This window comes from Trichosurus vulpecula, chromosome 9, assembly GCF_011100635.1.
Source record: "Trichosurus vulpecula isolate mTriVul1 chromosome 9, mTriVul1.pri, whole genome shotgun sequence".
NCBI lineage: Eukaryota > Metazoa > Chordata > Mammalia > Diprotodontia > Phalangeridae > Trichosurus > Trichosurus vulpecula.
In genome coordinates, this window is record NC_050581.1 from 202133996 (window position 1) to 202151256 (window position 17261).

Here is a 17261-nt window from a genome sequence, read left to right on the forward strand (position 1 = left end):
TGTATCACTGTATTGTTTAAACAAATTCTACAAGTCTGACCTCCCACATCAGCCTAAGCTATTGATGCCTTAAACACTGGATTGAGCCCAAAGCCCCTAGAAGCCACCTCTGAGAGCTTAGGGCAGAGACTGAAGACATTCAAACCTCATGATGGCTACTATGCCCATATCCATTCTGGGCATCTAGCTGGTCAGGCAGCCCAGGTGACTGCTAGAGCTCCGTTATGACAGTACAAACAAGTGAACAGGTACCTTCAGAGAGTTCAGTACAAAATCCATAGGTTGGTGTGAAGTCCTACAGGTGAGAAGTCCTTGGGAATCCTTATTCATTTCCTTTATTTTTGCTCTCCTTAAACACCAGACTGGGAAGCTCGTATAGACAGCCACGGGAGGGTATTTTACGTGGATCACGTCAACAGAACAACCACATGGCAACGTCCAACAACAGCAGCCACTCCCGATGGGATACGGCGTTCGGGGTCTATTCAGCAGATGGAACAGCTCAACAGAAGGTCAGTGCCAGAAGAAAGCCAAGTCCTCCCCCCACGCCTCTCCTTGCTGTCTTCTTTAGAATTCTCACAAAATATTGAGTGTGACATGGCCAGCCTTTCATTGACGTTTCCTCCCACGAGGTGATAGCTTTGAAAGGTGTAAGATGGAGGATGCAAAATTAAGACTTTGGCTTCTCTTCATGAAATCTGTTCCCAACCGCCCCTTGAATCATTTGCCTAAGTCTAGGTTGTGTACATGACTTACTAAATGGTTTTTAAGAGTTGCTCTGGCCCCCAAACCATGACCCTGCTGTCCACCTGGTAATGAGCCTCTCCAGACTTGCCCTCACTGGCCCTGGACAGCAGCCTTATGGTCCCTCCTCAGAACTCTTTTTGAAGCTTCTCTAAGTGGCTAGGACCTGCCAGCACTCATGCTCAGAGGCTGGCCTGGCTTTGGAGAGCCTGGTCACCTCCAAGCCCCAAAGAGGCATTAGATGAGGTACCTGTCCCATGTCCTCTCTATTCCCACTGCCTAGAAGATATTATCCCTCATTTCTTCTGTCCTAGTCTAACGCCAAAGCTTCCTAACATGGCTTATCATCTCCATTTGAGCCTTCAAGCCGCTGCCAGGCTAATCTTGCTTGTATAGAAGTCAGATCACATCCCTCCTCTGCTCAAAAATCTACCCTAGCTCCTTACTGTATACCACAGAAAATTCAACCTCTTTGCTAGCAATCAAGATCTTCTATAACCCGGCACCTCTTCCAGCCTTATCTTGTACACTGTGCTGCAGTTAAACTGGACTACTCTCTGTGTCTTTCCCCTAACTTGTACTGAACATTCTCACCTCCGTTCCTTTGCTCGTGCCATTGCCTATGTCTCATTTGCCCTTTCTCATTCCCTCACCTTGCCTCTTGAATCGTTACCAGTCCTTTAAAGTCAACTCAAAATCAACTTCCTCCAAGAAGCTTCCCTGACCACCACCACCCACCACCCAAGTCATTGGTTAGATTTTCCCATTTAGATCTTACAAAGCAGTGTGGCAGTTCCACAGAGAGAGCACTGTAGAACAGAGACATGAACACAAAGTGACATTCTCTAGTCCTGGACCTTTGGAAGCCTCATGTGCTTACAGCAGCTCAAAGGGGAAGGGGAAGCAAACCTCCTCTGGTGTGACTATCTCTGAGGTTTGGGGAAGATGAGCAAGAATATCCCATTGTGCAGACTGACTTTCCTGGAGGGTACCTCCCTCACCCCCATCCCCAGCACCTACATGCATGACACGCTGTTTCTGGGCTGGATAGGTATGGCTCTGGGCCCACAGCTGATCCAGAATCAAATTGTTCTCAAAGCCTGAACAGAAGATTTGTCTTTAAATTGGAGGGGGAGTGGGTGCTGGGGTAGATGGAGGAAAGGGCACTTTTGCAATGTATGTCCATGAGGATGTGCTAGGGGGAGGGCAGGGGAAGGGATTAATCTGCTAATCAGCAAACATTCTTTAAGCTCCTACTGCTAGGTGCCAGGAATTCAAAGACAAAAGATGAAACAGCCCCTGCCCTCAAGGAGTTTGGATTCTACTTTTTACTGGGGGAGAAAACATTTCTGTAGATAGATGGAGAGCTATGATATCCAGATACAGAGATAGATAGATAGGCAGGCAGACAGACAGACAGAGGGCATAGGTAAATTGATGTATGGATAAAGAGAATGGATGGATGAATATAGATAGATAGAAGATACAAACAGAGTAGATACAAGGTAGCTTTAGAGGGGAAGTGGGGCATGGGTTCAAAGAGGCAGAAGTGAGGAAGGATGGAGGAACAGGCATGGGGGACAGCCAGTGAGAGGCACGGAGATGGGAGATGGAGGGTCATGTGTGAGTGACAGTGAGAAGACCAAGCTGGATCATAGATTTGTGGAGGAGAGTGAGATGTAAGAAAATGGGAAAGGAAGGAAGGGGCCAGGCTCTCAAGAGCCTTAAAAGTCCAGCAGAGGGCTTTTTATTTGATCCTGGTGGTCCGAGAGAGCTACTGGAGTTGACTGGCAAGGGTGGAGTGAGGGAGCGATGATGTGGTCAGACCTGCACTTTAGGAAGGTCACTTTGGCCACCGAAGGGAGGATGGTCTTGTGACAGGGAGAGCCACCACAGGGTGACTGGAATAGTCCAGGAGAAAAGGGATAAAGGGTGGTAACTGGAAGTAGAGAGAGGGGAAGATCAATCGACTAACCAACAAGGATTTATTACGACTTTACCATGTGCCGGGCACAGTTCTAGGCACTGGGCAGAAATACAAAAAAAAAAAACTGCAACAGACCCTTCTTTCACTGAGAGGCATGTATGAGGGATGTGATAGGGGCGGAAGGGATGAGCTTTGTCACCTGCTGGAGTGTGGGGGTGGGGGAGGAGAAGGAAGTCTGAGGTTGGAAGCTGCCTGCCTTGCTTCGTCTTGTAATCAGTCACAAGGATCAGCCAACCTTCCGATTAATCCCAAGGCTTTCCTCGCCTTATCTCCAGCTCAGCTGAAAGCCCTGAGGACTGTTCGGAGATCAGGGGTGATGATGGCAGCCGCCCCTGAGCCTCACCTGGGGACCTCTCCAATTCGGGGGAGCTTCCACATCTCTAGTATGCAGGAGAGCCCTCCAGAATCAGCCCCAGCACCCCCAAGAACTGGGGAGCGTCCTCTGAGTCCTGCCTGACCGGAATAACTGCTTTTGTTCCATGTGCACACAGGTGTTTGGGCTCATTAACAAGTTAAACCAGGGTTCCTGGACAGCTCCAGAGGAAAAGGGGAGGGCCAGCTACTTTGGTCGCTGAAGGATACTGACCATCTGGCTTCCAGTCCCATCTCTGTCTCTACTTAGCTGGGCGATGTTGGGCAACCGATCGATCAGCTGATCAATCAACAAGTATTTGTCGAGTCAAACTCCTTACTGTGTGCCAGGCACTGTGCCAAGTGCTCAGGCTGAGACAGAAGAGAGGCTGCTTCTGCCCTCTGGGAGTTCCTCTGTCTGCCCAGGACTCGGCTGGCATCCAGTGCCCTGAGAGGCTGGCTGGAGTCCACTTCTGGGGTTTGGCTGTTTTTCATTTAGCTATGTAGTAATAATAGTCATCATCATTATTAGTATTATTATTATTATAATTCTGTTGCACTGCTAAGTTTTACAAAGCACTTTACAGGTATTACCCCATTTAAGGCTCATTATAACCCTATAAGGAAGAGAGGTACTGCAGGTATTCCAATCTGTTCTACAGATAAGGCGGCTGAGACACAGAGCCATTGAGTGGTCTGCCTCTGGTGGCACAAGTGCCTGGAGTGGAATTGATTCGGGGGGGTGGGGGTGGGAACCCCCAGTCCCAGTGTTGATTCACACTGCAGCTTCCCATGGGGTATTGAGGTGTCTGCCAGGACGATCTGCTAAAGTCCCAGAACAGGGTTATAAGCAGCCAAAGGCTGGTTCTCTCAGTTCTCTCCTGTTTCTGTAGCAAGAGGATGTTGTCCCAGGGGAGCCCCAGGCCTGTACAGGTTAACATCTAAGCTCAGAAATTAATAATTAAACTGCCTCAACAAGACCCCAAGGGAAGAACCCTCCAGGGGGAGGGAATTCTGGGGGATGAGAAAAGGAGCCTGGGTGTCAGGGGCAACTTCACTATCACTTACATTTTCTTTTCAGATTTGCTGGGAAAATATTAATTCCCGTGAACTAACACACACACACACACACACACACACCCATACTCCGTACACACACACACATTCACACAGACACATACATATCCTACATACACATACATATATATCCCATATATACTTACACACATGCATACTCCCTATCAACACACAGACACATATACATACCTTGTATACATACATCCTCACAGTATAAACATAATACACAGCTCATACACATGCATAACCCATATAAACAGTCACCCAATATACATATATACACCTCCTTCATATACACACATACATACCCCAAATATACGCACTCACATATATGCATAGACACACACATACATATCCCATATATATATATATATATATACACATAGCTCACGTATATTCACACACATACATACCCCACATGCACATACATTGACACAGACACATACGTATCCTATAAATACATGTACACACCCCATATACATATACCTACACACACATCCCATGTATACTCACCCCATATAAACATGTCCAGCCACACACACATACTCACACGTCTTTAGGACTAGCTATGACGGTGCCTTCACCATGAGTAAACATATATAGCCACATACGCACTCACACACACACACACACACACTCACACGTCCTTAGGACTAGCTGTGACGGTGCCTTCGCCATGAGTAAACATATATAGCCACACACACTCACACACACACTCACACGTCCTTAGGACTAGCTATGACGGTGCCTTCGCCATGAGTCTCCTAACATGGAGGAGAGTTTAGACTTCTTCTCCTTGGTCACATCAGAGAGAACATAAAGCTCTGAGTTCATCTCTTAGGAGAATCCACTGAGTCTCGGATGCTGAGCCTGGAGAAGAGAAGGCCGAGGTGGCCATTGTCAAGGATGGGCAGGATTAGCCTTGGCCTGCTTGGCTCCAGAAGACAGAACCAGGGCCGGGGGTGTGGGGGTGGGGAGCTAGAGAAAGGCCTCTTTCAGCTTTGAAGTCAGGGAAAACTTCTGAGTGATGAGAGCCCACCCTGCCTACTGTGGGCAGGAATTGGGAGGAAGTGAGGCCCTTGAACGAGGGGGGCCCTCCTGGCAGAGGCTACACAGTCACTTGTGGGTATTTTAAAGAGGCAATTCTTGTTTGGGAAAAGCTGGCCACATCTGAGAGCTCCCCTAACTCTGATATGCGGGGTTCCTGTGACTCCACCCACCCCACCCCCCAGCTGACGTGGTCTCTCCTCTCCTCAGATAGTTCAGGGGCCCCATATCATTGCTCCCCTTTGCCCCCAGCATGCTGTGCCTGGTCCGTGTGCTCAAGATCTGGGTCCCTCCAGGGTAGACATCAGCCTCAGAGGGCAGGGCCTGGGCCGTGTTTTCTCAGGGATCCTTTTAGCACCCAGTAGGGTCTTAACAAATGATTGTTGTGGTGTTGGACTTAGGTGCTCATTATGGCAACAAGAATGACCCTGGAAACCCTGGAAAATTCTTTCTTGTTCACAGTCAAACGGTCCCCAAATTTTTGTTTTGCTACTCGCTTTAGAAATTTCTGAGATTCAGGTTAATCAGGTGATCAGCAAGCACTAATGAAGCTCCCACTACGTGCCAGGTACTGGGGAAACCAAAGCAGAAGAGAAACGATCTCTGTCCTAAGGAGCTCTGGCTCTAATATCAGGGCTCGAACTGACTATATTTAGGTCTATACAAAATACATACAAAGAGAATGGGGTCTCTGCCCACTGGTGCTTCAGGACAAACAAGTGATGACCCCCATAACTGACCTGGTCTTTCCATTTTTCTCCGCAAAGGTACCAGAACATCCAGCGCACCATGGCCACGGAACGCTCCGAAGAGGACTCTGGAGGCCCGGCAGGCCCTGAGCAGGCTCTAGCTGGAGGAGGCGGTGGTGATGGAGGTGGTGGTAGTGGTGGCGGAGGAGGAGGCAGTGACTCTGAGGCAGACTCTTCTCAGCCAAACTTAGGTGACCAAGGACTCTGAACTGGCATCTGTGGACTGTGGGCTGGTAGCTTAGCTCTTGGAAAGAAGGCCCCAGGCAGCAGCTCTGTTTGGAGGGAGAGGAGAAAGCAGGGCTGGGAGGGAGAAGGATGGAGCAATCTTGGACAGTCTTTGTCCAGGGCGTGGCTGCTCCCCCAGGGTAAGCACCTCCCAGCACGAGGCAGGTCCTCCTAGACTGTGGAGAAGCTGCCTCTGGGGCCCCTCACCCCTGCTCTCTCCAGTTCTGATGGCAGAGACTTCGGGGCCCAGCTGTACCAATAGGAATGTTGGCCTTGTGTACACCCAGCTGCCCTCCCTTGTTAATTGTCCTGGGACATCTGGGTCAGTTCATCCAAATAATAAATTCACAGTGAAAACGTCACAGGCCTTGAAATCACAGATGAGGCACAGGAAGGAGACATGTCTCTCAATGGTACATACATAGGAAATGGTGGAACTGGGATTTGGACCCAGGTCATTCAATGGCTAAGTCGGTGTTCTTTAGATTATGTCCCACTGCCTCCCTTAGAGAGAGGTAGAGAAGCATCGTAGGCGGCCTTGAACTTAGGAAGACCCAGGCTCAAGTCGGTCTCTGATAACTGGGTGCCACTGAGCAAGGCAAATGGGCAGTGATCTAATGGAAGCGGGGAAGGAAGAGGGAGGTAAAGAGAGAAGGAAGGAAGGGAAGAAGGAAGGAAGGAAGGAAGGAAAGAAAGAAGGAAGGAGGGAGGGAGGGAAGAAGGAGAAAGGAGGAGAGGGAGAAAGAGAGGGAGGAAAAGAAGGAAGGAAGGAAGGAAGGAAGGAAGGTAGGAAGGAAGGAAGGAAGGAAGGAAGGAAGGAAGGAAGGAAGGAAAGAAGGAAGGAGGGAGGGAGGGAAGAAGGAGAAAGGAAGAGAGGGAGGAAAAGAAGAAAGGAAGGAAGGAAGGAAGGAGGGAGGGAAGAATGAGAGAGGAAGAGAGGGAGGAAGGGAGAGAGGAAAAGAAGGAAGGAAGGAAGGAGGGAGGGAGGAAGGGAGGAAGGAAGGAAGGAAGGAAGGAAGGAAGGAAGGAGGGAGGGAAGAAGGAGAAAGGAAGAGAGGGAGGAAGGGAGGGAGGAAAAGAAGGAAGGAAGGAAGGAAGGAAGGAAGGAAGGAAGGAAGGGAGGGAAGAAGGAGAAAGGAAGAGAGGGAGAAAGGAAGGGAGGAAAAGAAGGAAGGAGGGAGGGAGAAAAGGAGGGAGGGAGGGAGGGAGGAAGGGAGGAAAAGAAGGAAAGAAGGAAGGAGGGAGGGAGGAAGGAAGGAAGGAAGCAAGGAAGGGTACATTTTGACCCACACTTTTGGATGCCTCCCCCAAACAGCCATCTCCCAGACCTCACCACAAACCCTAGGTGTCCCTTGCCTCTGCCCACCTCCTGAATAAAAGCCAGGCAGTTCCAGTGCAGAGAAAAGCAAGATCCTATAAAACACTCTGATGAAAGCAGGAAGTAGCCAGGCTCATGTAAGGATGTGAGGAGGCAGGGGCCCTCACACATCCGGCTGCCCCTTAGCTGGGGGCCATGAGGGCACAGAGCAGACTTAGCTAAAACGGCAGAGTTGGAGACCTAATGCATAAATTAATTAACATGATAGCATCAGACTCTGGTTGGATAGCTCATTGTAAGCCTGGTTGTGTGGGCTGTGTCTGCTTTCCAAATGGGTTCACTTTCTTCTCCTTCATGCAGAGCTGGGGAGAGAAGGGTCGCTTTCCCCTGGGAACTCTCAGAAAATCACGCTGTTGCTTCAGTCTCCGGCCGTCAAGTTCCTCACCAACCCTGAGTTCTTCACCGTACTGCATGCCAACTATGTGAGTCCACTGAGTGCCCACAAGGGGTGAGCCCGGCAGGGGGCGCAGGCCGGGGAGGGGCGAGGAGCTTAGGGATGGTTCCTCCTCATCTTGGGCAAGCAGAAAGGACCGTCCATTGCCTCTACCTTTCTCTCCGTCTACCTCCTGGAATGGAGAGAAGGCAGTTTAAACAATGATACAGGGTGATAGAGTCTTTGTAGTAATTCACAAACTTCTCACAAAGCCATGGGACCATTTGGAAAGAATGCCGAGTCCTTACACAGAGACCTCATGACAAAATTTGCTCCTAGCAGCTAATATAAGACTGTGTTTGGACCTGTTAGAGGCATAATTGCGAGGTTACCCACCTACTTAGGCAAACAAGCCGCCTCCAACGGGTGGGATCCCCCTCCCTCAGGCAAAGGGAGAGAAGCACGTGGTGACCACAATGGGGAGCAGAAGCCTGCTCAGGGAAGGGCCCCACTCTCTGGCCCCTGAAGCCCTGTGTGTTCATCGGGAGATGCAGACACATAGGGAGGTATGGGCATCTATGGCCATCCGTACATGTGAGTTACTTTTCATTTTCAAAGATGTTGCTGGTGCCCTCAGCAGTGGTGACTGGCGTGTCCCTTCGGCGCAAACAGCTACACATGAGCAGCCGTTGGGACACCGCATCCTACAGCTCCTTGGGACAGCCCTGGGAAGGGTTACCGGAGTAGGGGTGGAGCGGGTTGCTTACTGAGACCTGTGTTTTAGGGAAATGATTTTGGCAGCTCTTTCCAGGTTGCTAAGAGGGCCGCTAAGGGGTCCCATGCACCGGACTTGGAATTAGGAAGATCTGAGTTTGAATCCTGCCTCGGGAACTATAGCTATGTGACCTGGCCAGTCACTTAACTGCCGTCTGCCTCAGTTTTCCCATCTCAGGATTTTCGTGATAATCAAAGAAGACAATATATTTAAAGTGTCATACAGAAAGCAAGGTCTTAATCCAGGAGTTGTCTCTTCTTTTCCCTGATGGGGGAAGCTGGCGCACAGCTTCCGATGTGAAGTCAGACATTTCAGTCCTGGTTCTGCCCCTTGCTACCTGGCTGACCCTGTGCGAGGTCAGTTTGCTCATCTGTGGAATGGGGGGAGAGCTGTTCTCCTTAACCTCTGAGCTTCCTTCCAGCTCCTCATCTAGGTCCCCCCTTCCGGGACTCGATCTCCATCCCTGCCCATCAGCCCCACGTTCAGGGGCGTGCGTCGGGATGCTGAGAGGGCCTCTCCTTTTGCGCTGCCCCCAGAGTGCCTACCGCGCCTTCACCAACAGCACCTGCCTGAAGCACATGATCTTGAAGGTCCGTCGGGATGCTCGGAACTTCGAACGCTACCAGCACAACCGCGACCTGGTGAACTTCATCAACATGTTTGCAGACACCCGCCTGGAGTTACCCCGAGGCTGGGAAATCAAAACTGACCAGCAGGGCAAGGTGCGTGGGAGAGTGCCCCGGGGCATGGTGGCAGAACCACCGGCGTTCCAGGCCCCAGCATGTAATAGCAAGTAGGGAGAAGGTGGTGAGAAGACAAGAATGGGAGGCCTGTGGGGCCGCAGGGCTCAGGGCCTGCTTCCCTCCCCTCTGTGCTTGAGGGCCGAGGCCAGGGTCAATGCAGCAGCTCTCTCAGTGAATGCCCAATGGGCCCCTGGCCATGGAGAGTCACATCACACACAGTCTCCGTTCCCTTAATTCTCTGAGCTCTGAGCGCATGTTCAGTTCTCAGTCTTAGATGGCCTCAGGAGACAGTGTCTCTAGCCCCAGGCCTTGTTTAGGTCATTATCACATTAGAATTCACCTTTCTGAGCCCAAATGAAAGCAATCTCACTTTAGAACCCTAATGAGCTCTCCAGGCAGGTTAGAGTAGGATGGATGGGGGAAGACCTAGGCCCTGGATCTTTTTGTTTTCAGTCTGACTCTTCATGAATCCATTTGGGTTTTTTGGCAAAGCTGCTGGAGGGGTTTGCCATTTCCTTCTCCAGCTCATCTGACTGGTTTTACTGATAAGGAAACCAGGGCCAATGGGATTAAGCGATTTGCTGTCCAAGGCCAGATCTGAACCCAAGTCTTCCTGACTCTAGACCTGGCACCCTATCCACTGCACCACCCAGCTGCCCCCAATCTTTTTTGAGAGCTATCAATAATCCTTTTTAGGAGGTCCCATGAGTTCCCCCTCCCCAAACTCCTGCTCTTTCCTCCAGATATGAGCCCATTGGACCATGAGGAGAAATTCTAACTGGCCTCCACACAGAACCTTGGAGTTTACAAAAACCCTTTCTAGACATCATCCTCGTATTTGGGTCTCACAACCACCATAGAAGAGGGTAGCTTCTAGTCTGACAGATGATGAAACTGAGCATCACAGAGGTCACTATTTGACCAGAGACCCCCAGCTAGTCAGTGTCAGAGGTAGGATCTGAACTCAGAACTCTCTGACTCCAACCCAGCATGATATCATCTGGGCCACTCCTCCCTTCATTTGTAAAAATGAAGTAGTTGAAGTCAGAGCAGGCATCCAAAGTATCGACTTTCTCTAAAGCTCTGTGTCCAGGCTGCTGTGGAGACTCAGCTGATTTTCTCCGAGGACACTCGGACTCTGGGGACCAGGGCCTGGGAGATGCCGGGCAGGTGGAAGGAAAGCAGCCTAGCATCACTACTCTGTTGGACCCGATCCTCCAAAGGGCCTTGGGATGCCCATCATAAACTTTTTTAGCCCCTGTAACAAGTCATTCCCAGCTGAAATACTTTTTCTCTGAAGTAGACACCCAATAAAATGAAAGGGTCCCCTCCTCCCCCACCTCAGTTGGGACAGATCCATGAAAGTTAGAGAGCAGGGTGAAAAGAGAGGTGGCCCCATGCCCAGCACATCCCTCCCTGCTCTTGTGGCCACTCTCCTGCCAAGTATAGGTTGGGTTTGTTCTTTCTCTCTGGCAGTCTTTTTTTGTGGATCACAACAGTCGAGCAACCACTTTCATTGACCCCCGGATCCCTCTTCAGAATGGACGTCTACCCAACCACCTGACCCACAGGCAGCATCTCCAACGACTTCGCAGCTACAGTGCTGGGGAGGTAAGTCCATCCATCCCTAGGAAATGCAATGTCAGGACCCCCTCTGTATATGCCAGAGCTGGGCTGGGCGGTGGTGTAGCTGCCCTCTCCCTTCCATCAAGCGTTACATGAGCCACCAACCTGGGAGCCTGGCGGACATCAGCTTGACTTGACCACTTATTAATATCCAATCTAATTAGGCTTACTATATGCTGGGCACTGACCTAGACACGAAGACACACATGAAGAAGTTTCTGCCTTTGACAAGTTTATATCTAATCGGGGAGGCACCATGCAGACAGAGAAATGAATAGAAAATGGATAAAAAGTGACCAGGCGGGAGCAGGTGCTAGGGCTGGGAGGACAGTGGGGACCAGGAGAGGCACCAGTAGAACAGAGGGCTTCAGGTAGGTCTCACAAGAAGTGGAGATGAGGGGGTGTGCATCCCGAGGGGGAGGCTAGCCGGTGAAAGGCATGTTCCCTCTACTCCCCCACATTTCCTTCCTATACCCTCCCCAAAGGACTGACTTCCTCCTGGGCCCACACTTTCTTCTGGCACAGATAAAGGGCCTCATGGCATTCCTAGACCCCCTTCCCTGGACTCCTCCCCCTTCAAGGGGATTCACTTTCCACAGTGAATGCCAAAGCCCAGCTCTTGGATGCCATCCCCTGTTTGGCATGCCTTTGAGGACCCCATATGTCACAGGTCCCTTTTCTTACCTCCATGGCCTCAGGCTCAGTGCACTCTTGAGCACCATGCCTTTGGAGGAATTGGATTGCCAGCATAGGAAACTTCAAAGGGGGCCTAATGGCCCTAAAGGACCTTCCAGCCCTTGCTGGCCCTACGACTCTATGAATGGAGGAGCCCTAATGACCACAGGAAATATTCCTGCTCTGAGTTACAGTGAGGAAGGCAGTCTCCTAGTTTGCTGTCAGGGCCACAGCCTCCCCACCTAAAGGAGCTCAGGGTCCTCAGTGGGTCATGGCCAAGACTTATTTCTGGGTAAATCTCCATGCTTGCCCCACATACAGGTTCCCTCTGAGGCCTTCCAAAGCTAAAAGGAAGCCCACAGGTGAATGTAGGCCCATGGAATCCCAGGATCATAATGGCAGGGCTGGACACATTGGGGAACATGGAGTCCAACACCATCACATCATATGAGTCGACGGATCTCTGCCCTTGGGTTGAGCCAATGATGGGGTGCCCACTTTTAGAAAGGATGTTGGAGGATGTTTAGAGGAGGATGTCCAAGCTGGTAGAGGGCTTTAAGTCCAAGCCAGAAAAGGACTGGGTAAAGGAAATGCAGATGTTTAGCTAAGAGTCAGGGGAACAAGAGGACTGTCATGTAAAGAACGCTTTAGACTTGTTCACTTTGGCCCCAAAGGACAGAGCAGGAAGCAACAAAGAGAAGTGACAGAGAGAAAGATTCATCTCCATCTAAGGTGGGGGAGGGTTGGGGAGGGGTGGGGAAGGGGAGCTATCCCAGTATGACATGGGCTGCCTGCTCAGGAGGGGAGCCGCCCATCGGTGAGGATCTCTAAGCAGGAGCTTGATGACCTCTTGCCTCATATTCAATGGAAGAGATTCTTGCTCAGGTTCAGGTTGGTTTAGATATACAGCATACCTCTCATCTCAGATTCTAGGATGAGCCATGTTCTCAATCATGTATGTTGATTTCATAAATGCATGCTTACATTATGGGCTGATTTTCCTGGTGATCAATATAAGTCCTCTGAAGACATTCTAAGTCATTTTTTTTCCATTGTGGACCTAATTAATTTATTTAATTAATTAATTAATTAATTTGCTGGAGAGGTGGCATAATCTACACTCCCAGAATCATACCAATGGAAGGAGCCTGGGGAGGCCATCCAGACATCCATAAAGTAGTCATCCTGGCCTAGTGAGTTTCTGCAAATGCTAGAGTTCACCAGGAGATAGAACTAAGCCTGTACGTTATTTCTCTTCACTGAGGTGGCACCAGGACAATATTTCAGAACGAGCAAAAATTCTAGCTATACAAGCTGATAATATTTTTGTGCTTACTAGAAACAAAAATGAGAGTGAGAGAGAGAGAGCTCTTATATTCTATCAAGAATGTTGGGGACAACATGGAATTTGCTATGAATTGAGACAAGTCAGCACAGATCCCAAAAGGAAAACTTTGTACAATGGAAGGTCAACAGGAGGGTCAAACCACAGATGAGCTGAAGCAAGAGTAGGGGTCAGGACTGCCAGATTCAGTATTTAAATGCCATATGGAAATGCCTGCAGGGAAAACATAGTGATTTCTAGATCTTGAAATTATGATTCAAAATAGGGAGAGATACATACATACACATACACAGATATAAATAGACAGAGACATGCATTCAGATAAAGACATAGATATAAACATAAATATAGATGTGGTTTTTTTTCCAAACATAGTTGTTGTTCTCTAGAGGTCCATATGCTTTTGAGAAGGGGTATGACATATGATAAATATTTATTAAGTGCCTATTATTTGCTGGGCACTGTGCTAAATGCTGGGGATACAAATAAGAAAAAGTCCCTGCCTTCAAGGAGCATGCAATCTAATGATTACAATCATTATAGCAGGAGGTTACAATCAATGATTGCAATATGAACATAGATAAATATAATAGAAATAACTATTGTTAGAGACAGAGCCAAGATGGTGGACCAACAGGCCCCAAAGATCTGGAAAATGCACCAGATTGGATCCTGATGAGGAAATCCTAGAAAAAATCATGATGAGTCATTTCTTCCAGCCCAGGTTGGCATGGGGAAACAGATAGATCTGTGAACTCTGAACATGGGGTCTGTCCGGGAGCACACTGAGTGGAGCCTTCCAGGGCCCAGGGACTGAAAAAGGACTGAGACTGTGCCACAGAGCACAGACTGTGCCACAGAGCAAGAAGGAAGAACTTGTTCAGGACAAAAGAGCAGTAAACCTTCAGAATTCCAGAATGATCTAACTGGCTGATAGTGATGGTCCAGTAGCAGTCTAATGGAACTCCCAACCAGGGACAAGCCCACAGGTACATTGCTCAGATCCAAGACTGGTTCAGACACTTGCAGAGTTCAGACTAGAAGGGGGATAAGGAGACTTTGTCCCAGATCAGACCACTTTGGAGGCGTCGAAAACCCAGCCCAAGCTGTCCCTGAGAAAGTGGAATAACACAGCTCTCAATACTCTCAAGAAAGTAGCAGAAGAACCCAAGTGGACAAAAGTTAAGCTCAAACCCCAGAAGTCCACAAAGCCCAACTAGTATAAAGTCCTAAATCAGGAAGCAGGCTGAAAGAAAAAGGAAGAAAGAAAAAAAGGAGGGAAGGAAGGAAGGAAGAAAGAAAGGAAGGAAGGAAGGGAGGGAGGGAGGGAGGAAGGAAGGAAGGAAAGAAGGAAGGAAGAAAGGAAGAAAGGAAGGATCCCACCATCAAGAGCTATTGTGGTAACAGGGCTGCTAAAGACACAAACCCAAAGAAGAGGATGATTTTAGAACATCTACAAATAAAGACATAAAGAAAAAAACACAGCTTGAGCACAAGTCCAGTTAGAATTCCTGGAAGAGATGAAGCAAAGGTTTAAAAAAAGGAGCAAATGATTTTTTTTAAAAAAATGAGAGTACTAGAGGAAAAATGGGAAAAGAAATGAGAGCTACATAGCAAAGAAAGATATGGAAAGATAACTAACATCTTTAAACAAGAGGTACACAAACCTGACAAAGAAAAAAATTCCCTGAAAATTAGAATTGGCCAAATAGAAGTTAACGGCCTCATAGGATGTCAAGAAATAAAGTCAAACAAAGCAAGAAAACAAAGTCAAAATCTGAAAAAAAATTAAGATATCTTATAACAAAAAAAAACTGACCTGGAAAATAGATCAAAGAGAGATAATTCTAGAATTAGTGAACTGCCTGAAAGCCATGGTAAAAAAAAAAAAAAAGATCCTAAATATCATATTTCAAGAAACCCTTTTTTTTAATTGCCCCAATATCATAGAACCAGAGGGCAAAGGAGAAACCAGAAGAATCCAACAACCACCTCCTGGAAGAAACCTCCAAATGAAAACTCTCAGGAACATTATAGCTAAAACTCAGAGTTCCCAGGTCAAAGAAAAACAGCGAGAAAGAAAGAACTCAATACCAAGGAGCTACAGTCAGAATCAAGATGTAGCAGCCTTGGGACTAATAAATGTTAAACTGTTTACATTCTGATGGGGGGGGCGGAGAGGGTACATGTAGGCCTTCGGAGCTCTATCATCAGGGGTCATAGAGGGACTTTAATTAGACCAAGAACAGGGCAGGGGTGGAGGGGGGGGCAGGGTTTGATCTGTCATACTCAAAGAGGGCCAATGACATCATGAAATTGGGTCGACGTAGAGTGTGTTTGACTGTGGCTGGTCAGAACAACAGAAGCTCAGAAGGCTCTATCACAGGTTGGGCATAACTAGTCCATTTGAGTATTTGGGATGGAGATGCCTCTAGATTTTCACATTTCCTTGGTGAAACTGTGATTCTGCTTTGTTCATAGAGCACACGTGGGTAGTCCTGTGCCAGCATCTCCCATGTCTCACAATCAATACTGACGTTTTTCAGAGAGACCTTAAGAATGTCTTTGTACCATTTCTTCTGCACTTGATGTAGCACTTGCTTTGTGTTATTTCTCTATAAAATAGTATGTTAGGCAAATGTACATTTGGCATTCAGACCATATGGCTGGCCCCACTCTCTGCAGCAGAGTTTGAACGCTTGGCAGTTCAGCTCAAGAAAAGGACCTCAGTGTCCGGTACCTTATCCTGCCAGGTGATCTTCAGAATCTTCCTCAGACTATTCAAATGGAAGCGATTCAGTCTCCTGGCATGGTGCTGGTAGACTGTCCAGGCTTCACAGGCATACGATAATGAGTCTGGCACAATGGCTCTGTCGGCCTTCAATCTGGTAGGCAGCCCAACACCTCCAGTTCACTGATCTGCTCTTCCTCCTGATGAAAATGTTTAGAGATATGCATTTCCCCCTAAGTGCTGCTTTGGCTGTTATCTCATCCCTACTGGTCCAGCCATTCTGAAAAGCAATTTGGGACCATATACGAGAAGTTAATAATTGTCCATGCACTGATCCAGTGATACCACTACTAGGTCTATGCCATAAAATACCAAAGAAAGAGGAAAGGGACCTATCGATGCAAAAATATTTTAGCAGCTCTTTTCATAGTGGTAAAGAATTGGAAGCTGAGGGAATGCCCATCAATTGGGGAATAGCTAAAGAAGTTGTGGTATATGATGGAATACTATTGTGTTATATGAAATGATGCAAGGGATGGCTTCAAAGAAATCTGAGAAAACTTGTACAAACAGTTGCAGAGTGAAGTTCATACAATAACAATATCATAATTAATAGCAAATAATTTTGAAAGATTTAGGAAATCTGACCACCACAATGATCACCCAGAATTCCAAGGACTCCTGATGAAACATGCTGTCCACATCCAGGCAGGGAGCCTGATGGACTCAGAGGGCAGATTCAAGTACATAATTTTGTGGACAGGGCCAATGGGGGAATGTGTTTTGCTTGACAATGAATATTTGTAACAGCTTTTGTTAATCTTGCTTTCTTAACACATGGGGAGGAGGAGACGAGAAAGAGAAAATTCAGAATTGAAAATTAAAAATCAATTTATTTTAAAGAAAGAAAGACTAGGAAAAGAAGTGGTCCTAACAAATTCTTTCTATGATACAAATATGGTCTTGATACTTAAACCAGGGAGAATCAAAACAGAGAAAGAAAACTGTAAACCAAAATCCCTAATGAATATTGATATAAAAATTAAATAAAAATTAGCAGAGAGACTACAGCAAAATGTCATAAAGATTATACACTAGGACCAGGCTATATTTCTATCAGGAATGTTGGGCAAGTTCAATATTAGGAAAACTAGGACCATAATTGACCATATTAATAACAAAAATTGGGATTATAAGAATGCTTCTATACTTTCAGCATTTAAATTGTATGGTAATTAATAACCTGTTGAAAAGTTGACCAACACACCTGACTTCACTCATAAGACTCATTTTTCCAAAACTATCTCAGTTGTTCTTGGTTTCCTTTCAGCACTGATGTGAAAAGATCAATCAGCAAAGCATAATAGACAGAGACCTGGCCTTGGAGGCGGGAAGACTTGGGTTCTAGTTCTGTCTCTGATCTGAATTCGACTGG

At 47.7% G+C, this 17261-nt stretch overlaps 1 protein-coding gene across 1 annotated transcript in view; it reads left to right on the plus strand.

Moving 5' to 3' along the window:
* Positions 1 to 17261, plus strand: part of HECW1 (HECT, C2 and WW domain containing E3 ubiquitin protein ligase 1) — a 163876-nt gene that overhangs the window by 101828 nt on the left and 44787 nt on the right. The window contains exons 10-14 of the mRNA XM_036739447.1: positions 362 to 512; positions 5974 to 6146; positions 7859 to 7980; positions 9243 to 9428; positions 10926 to 11060. Of these exons, the coding sequence (XP_036595342.1) occupies positions 362 to 512; positions 5974 to 6146; positions 7859 to 7980; positions 9243 to 9428; positions 10926 to 11060 (767 nt within the window). The remainder of the gene's footprint in view (positions 1 to 361; positions 513 to 5973; positions 6147 to 7858; positions 7981 to 9242; positions 9429 to 10925; positions 11061 to 17261) is intronic.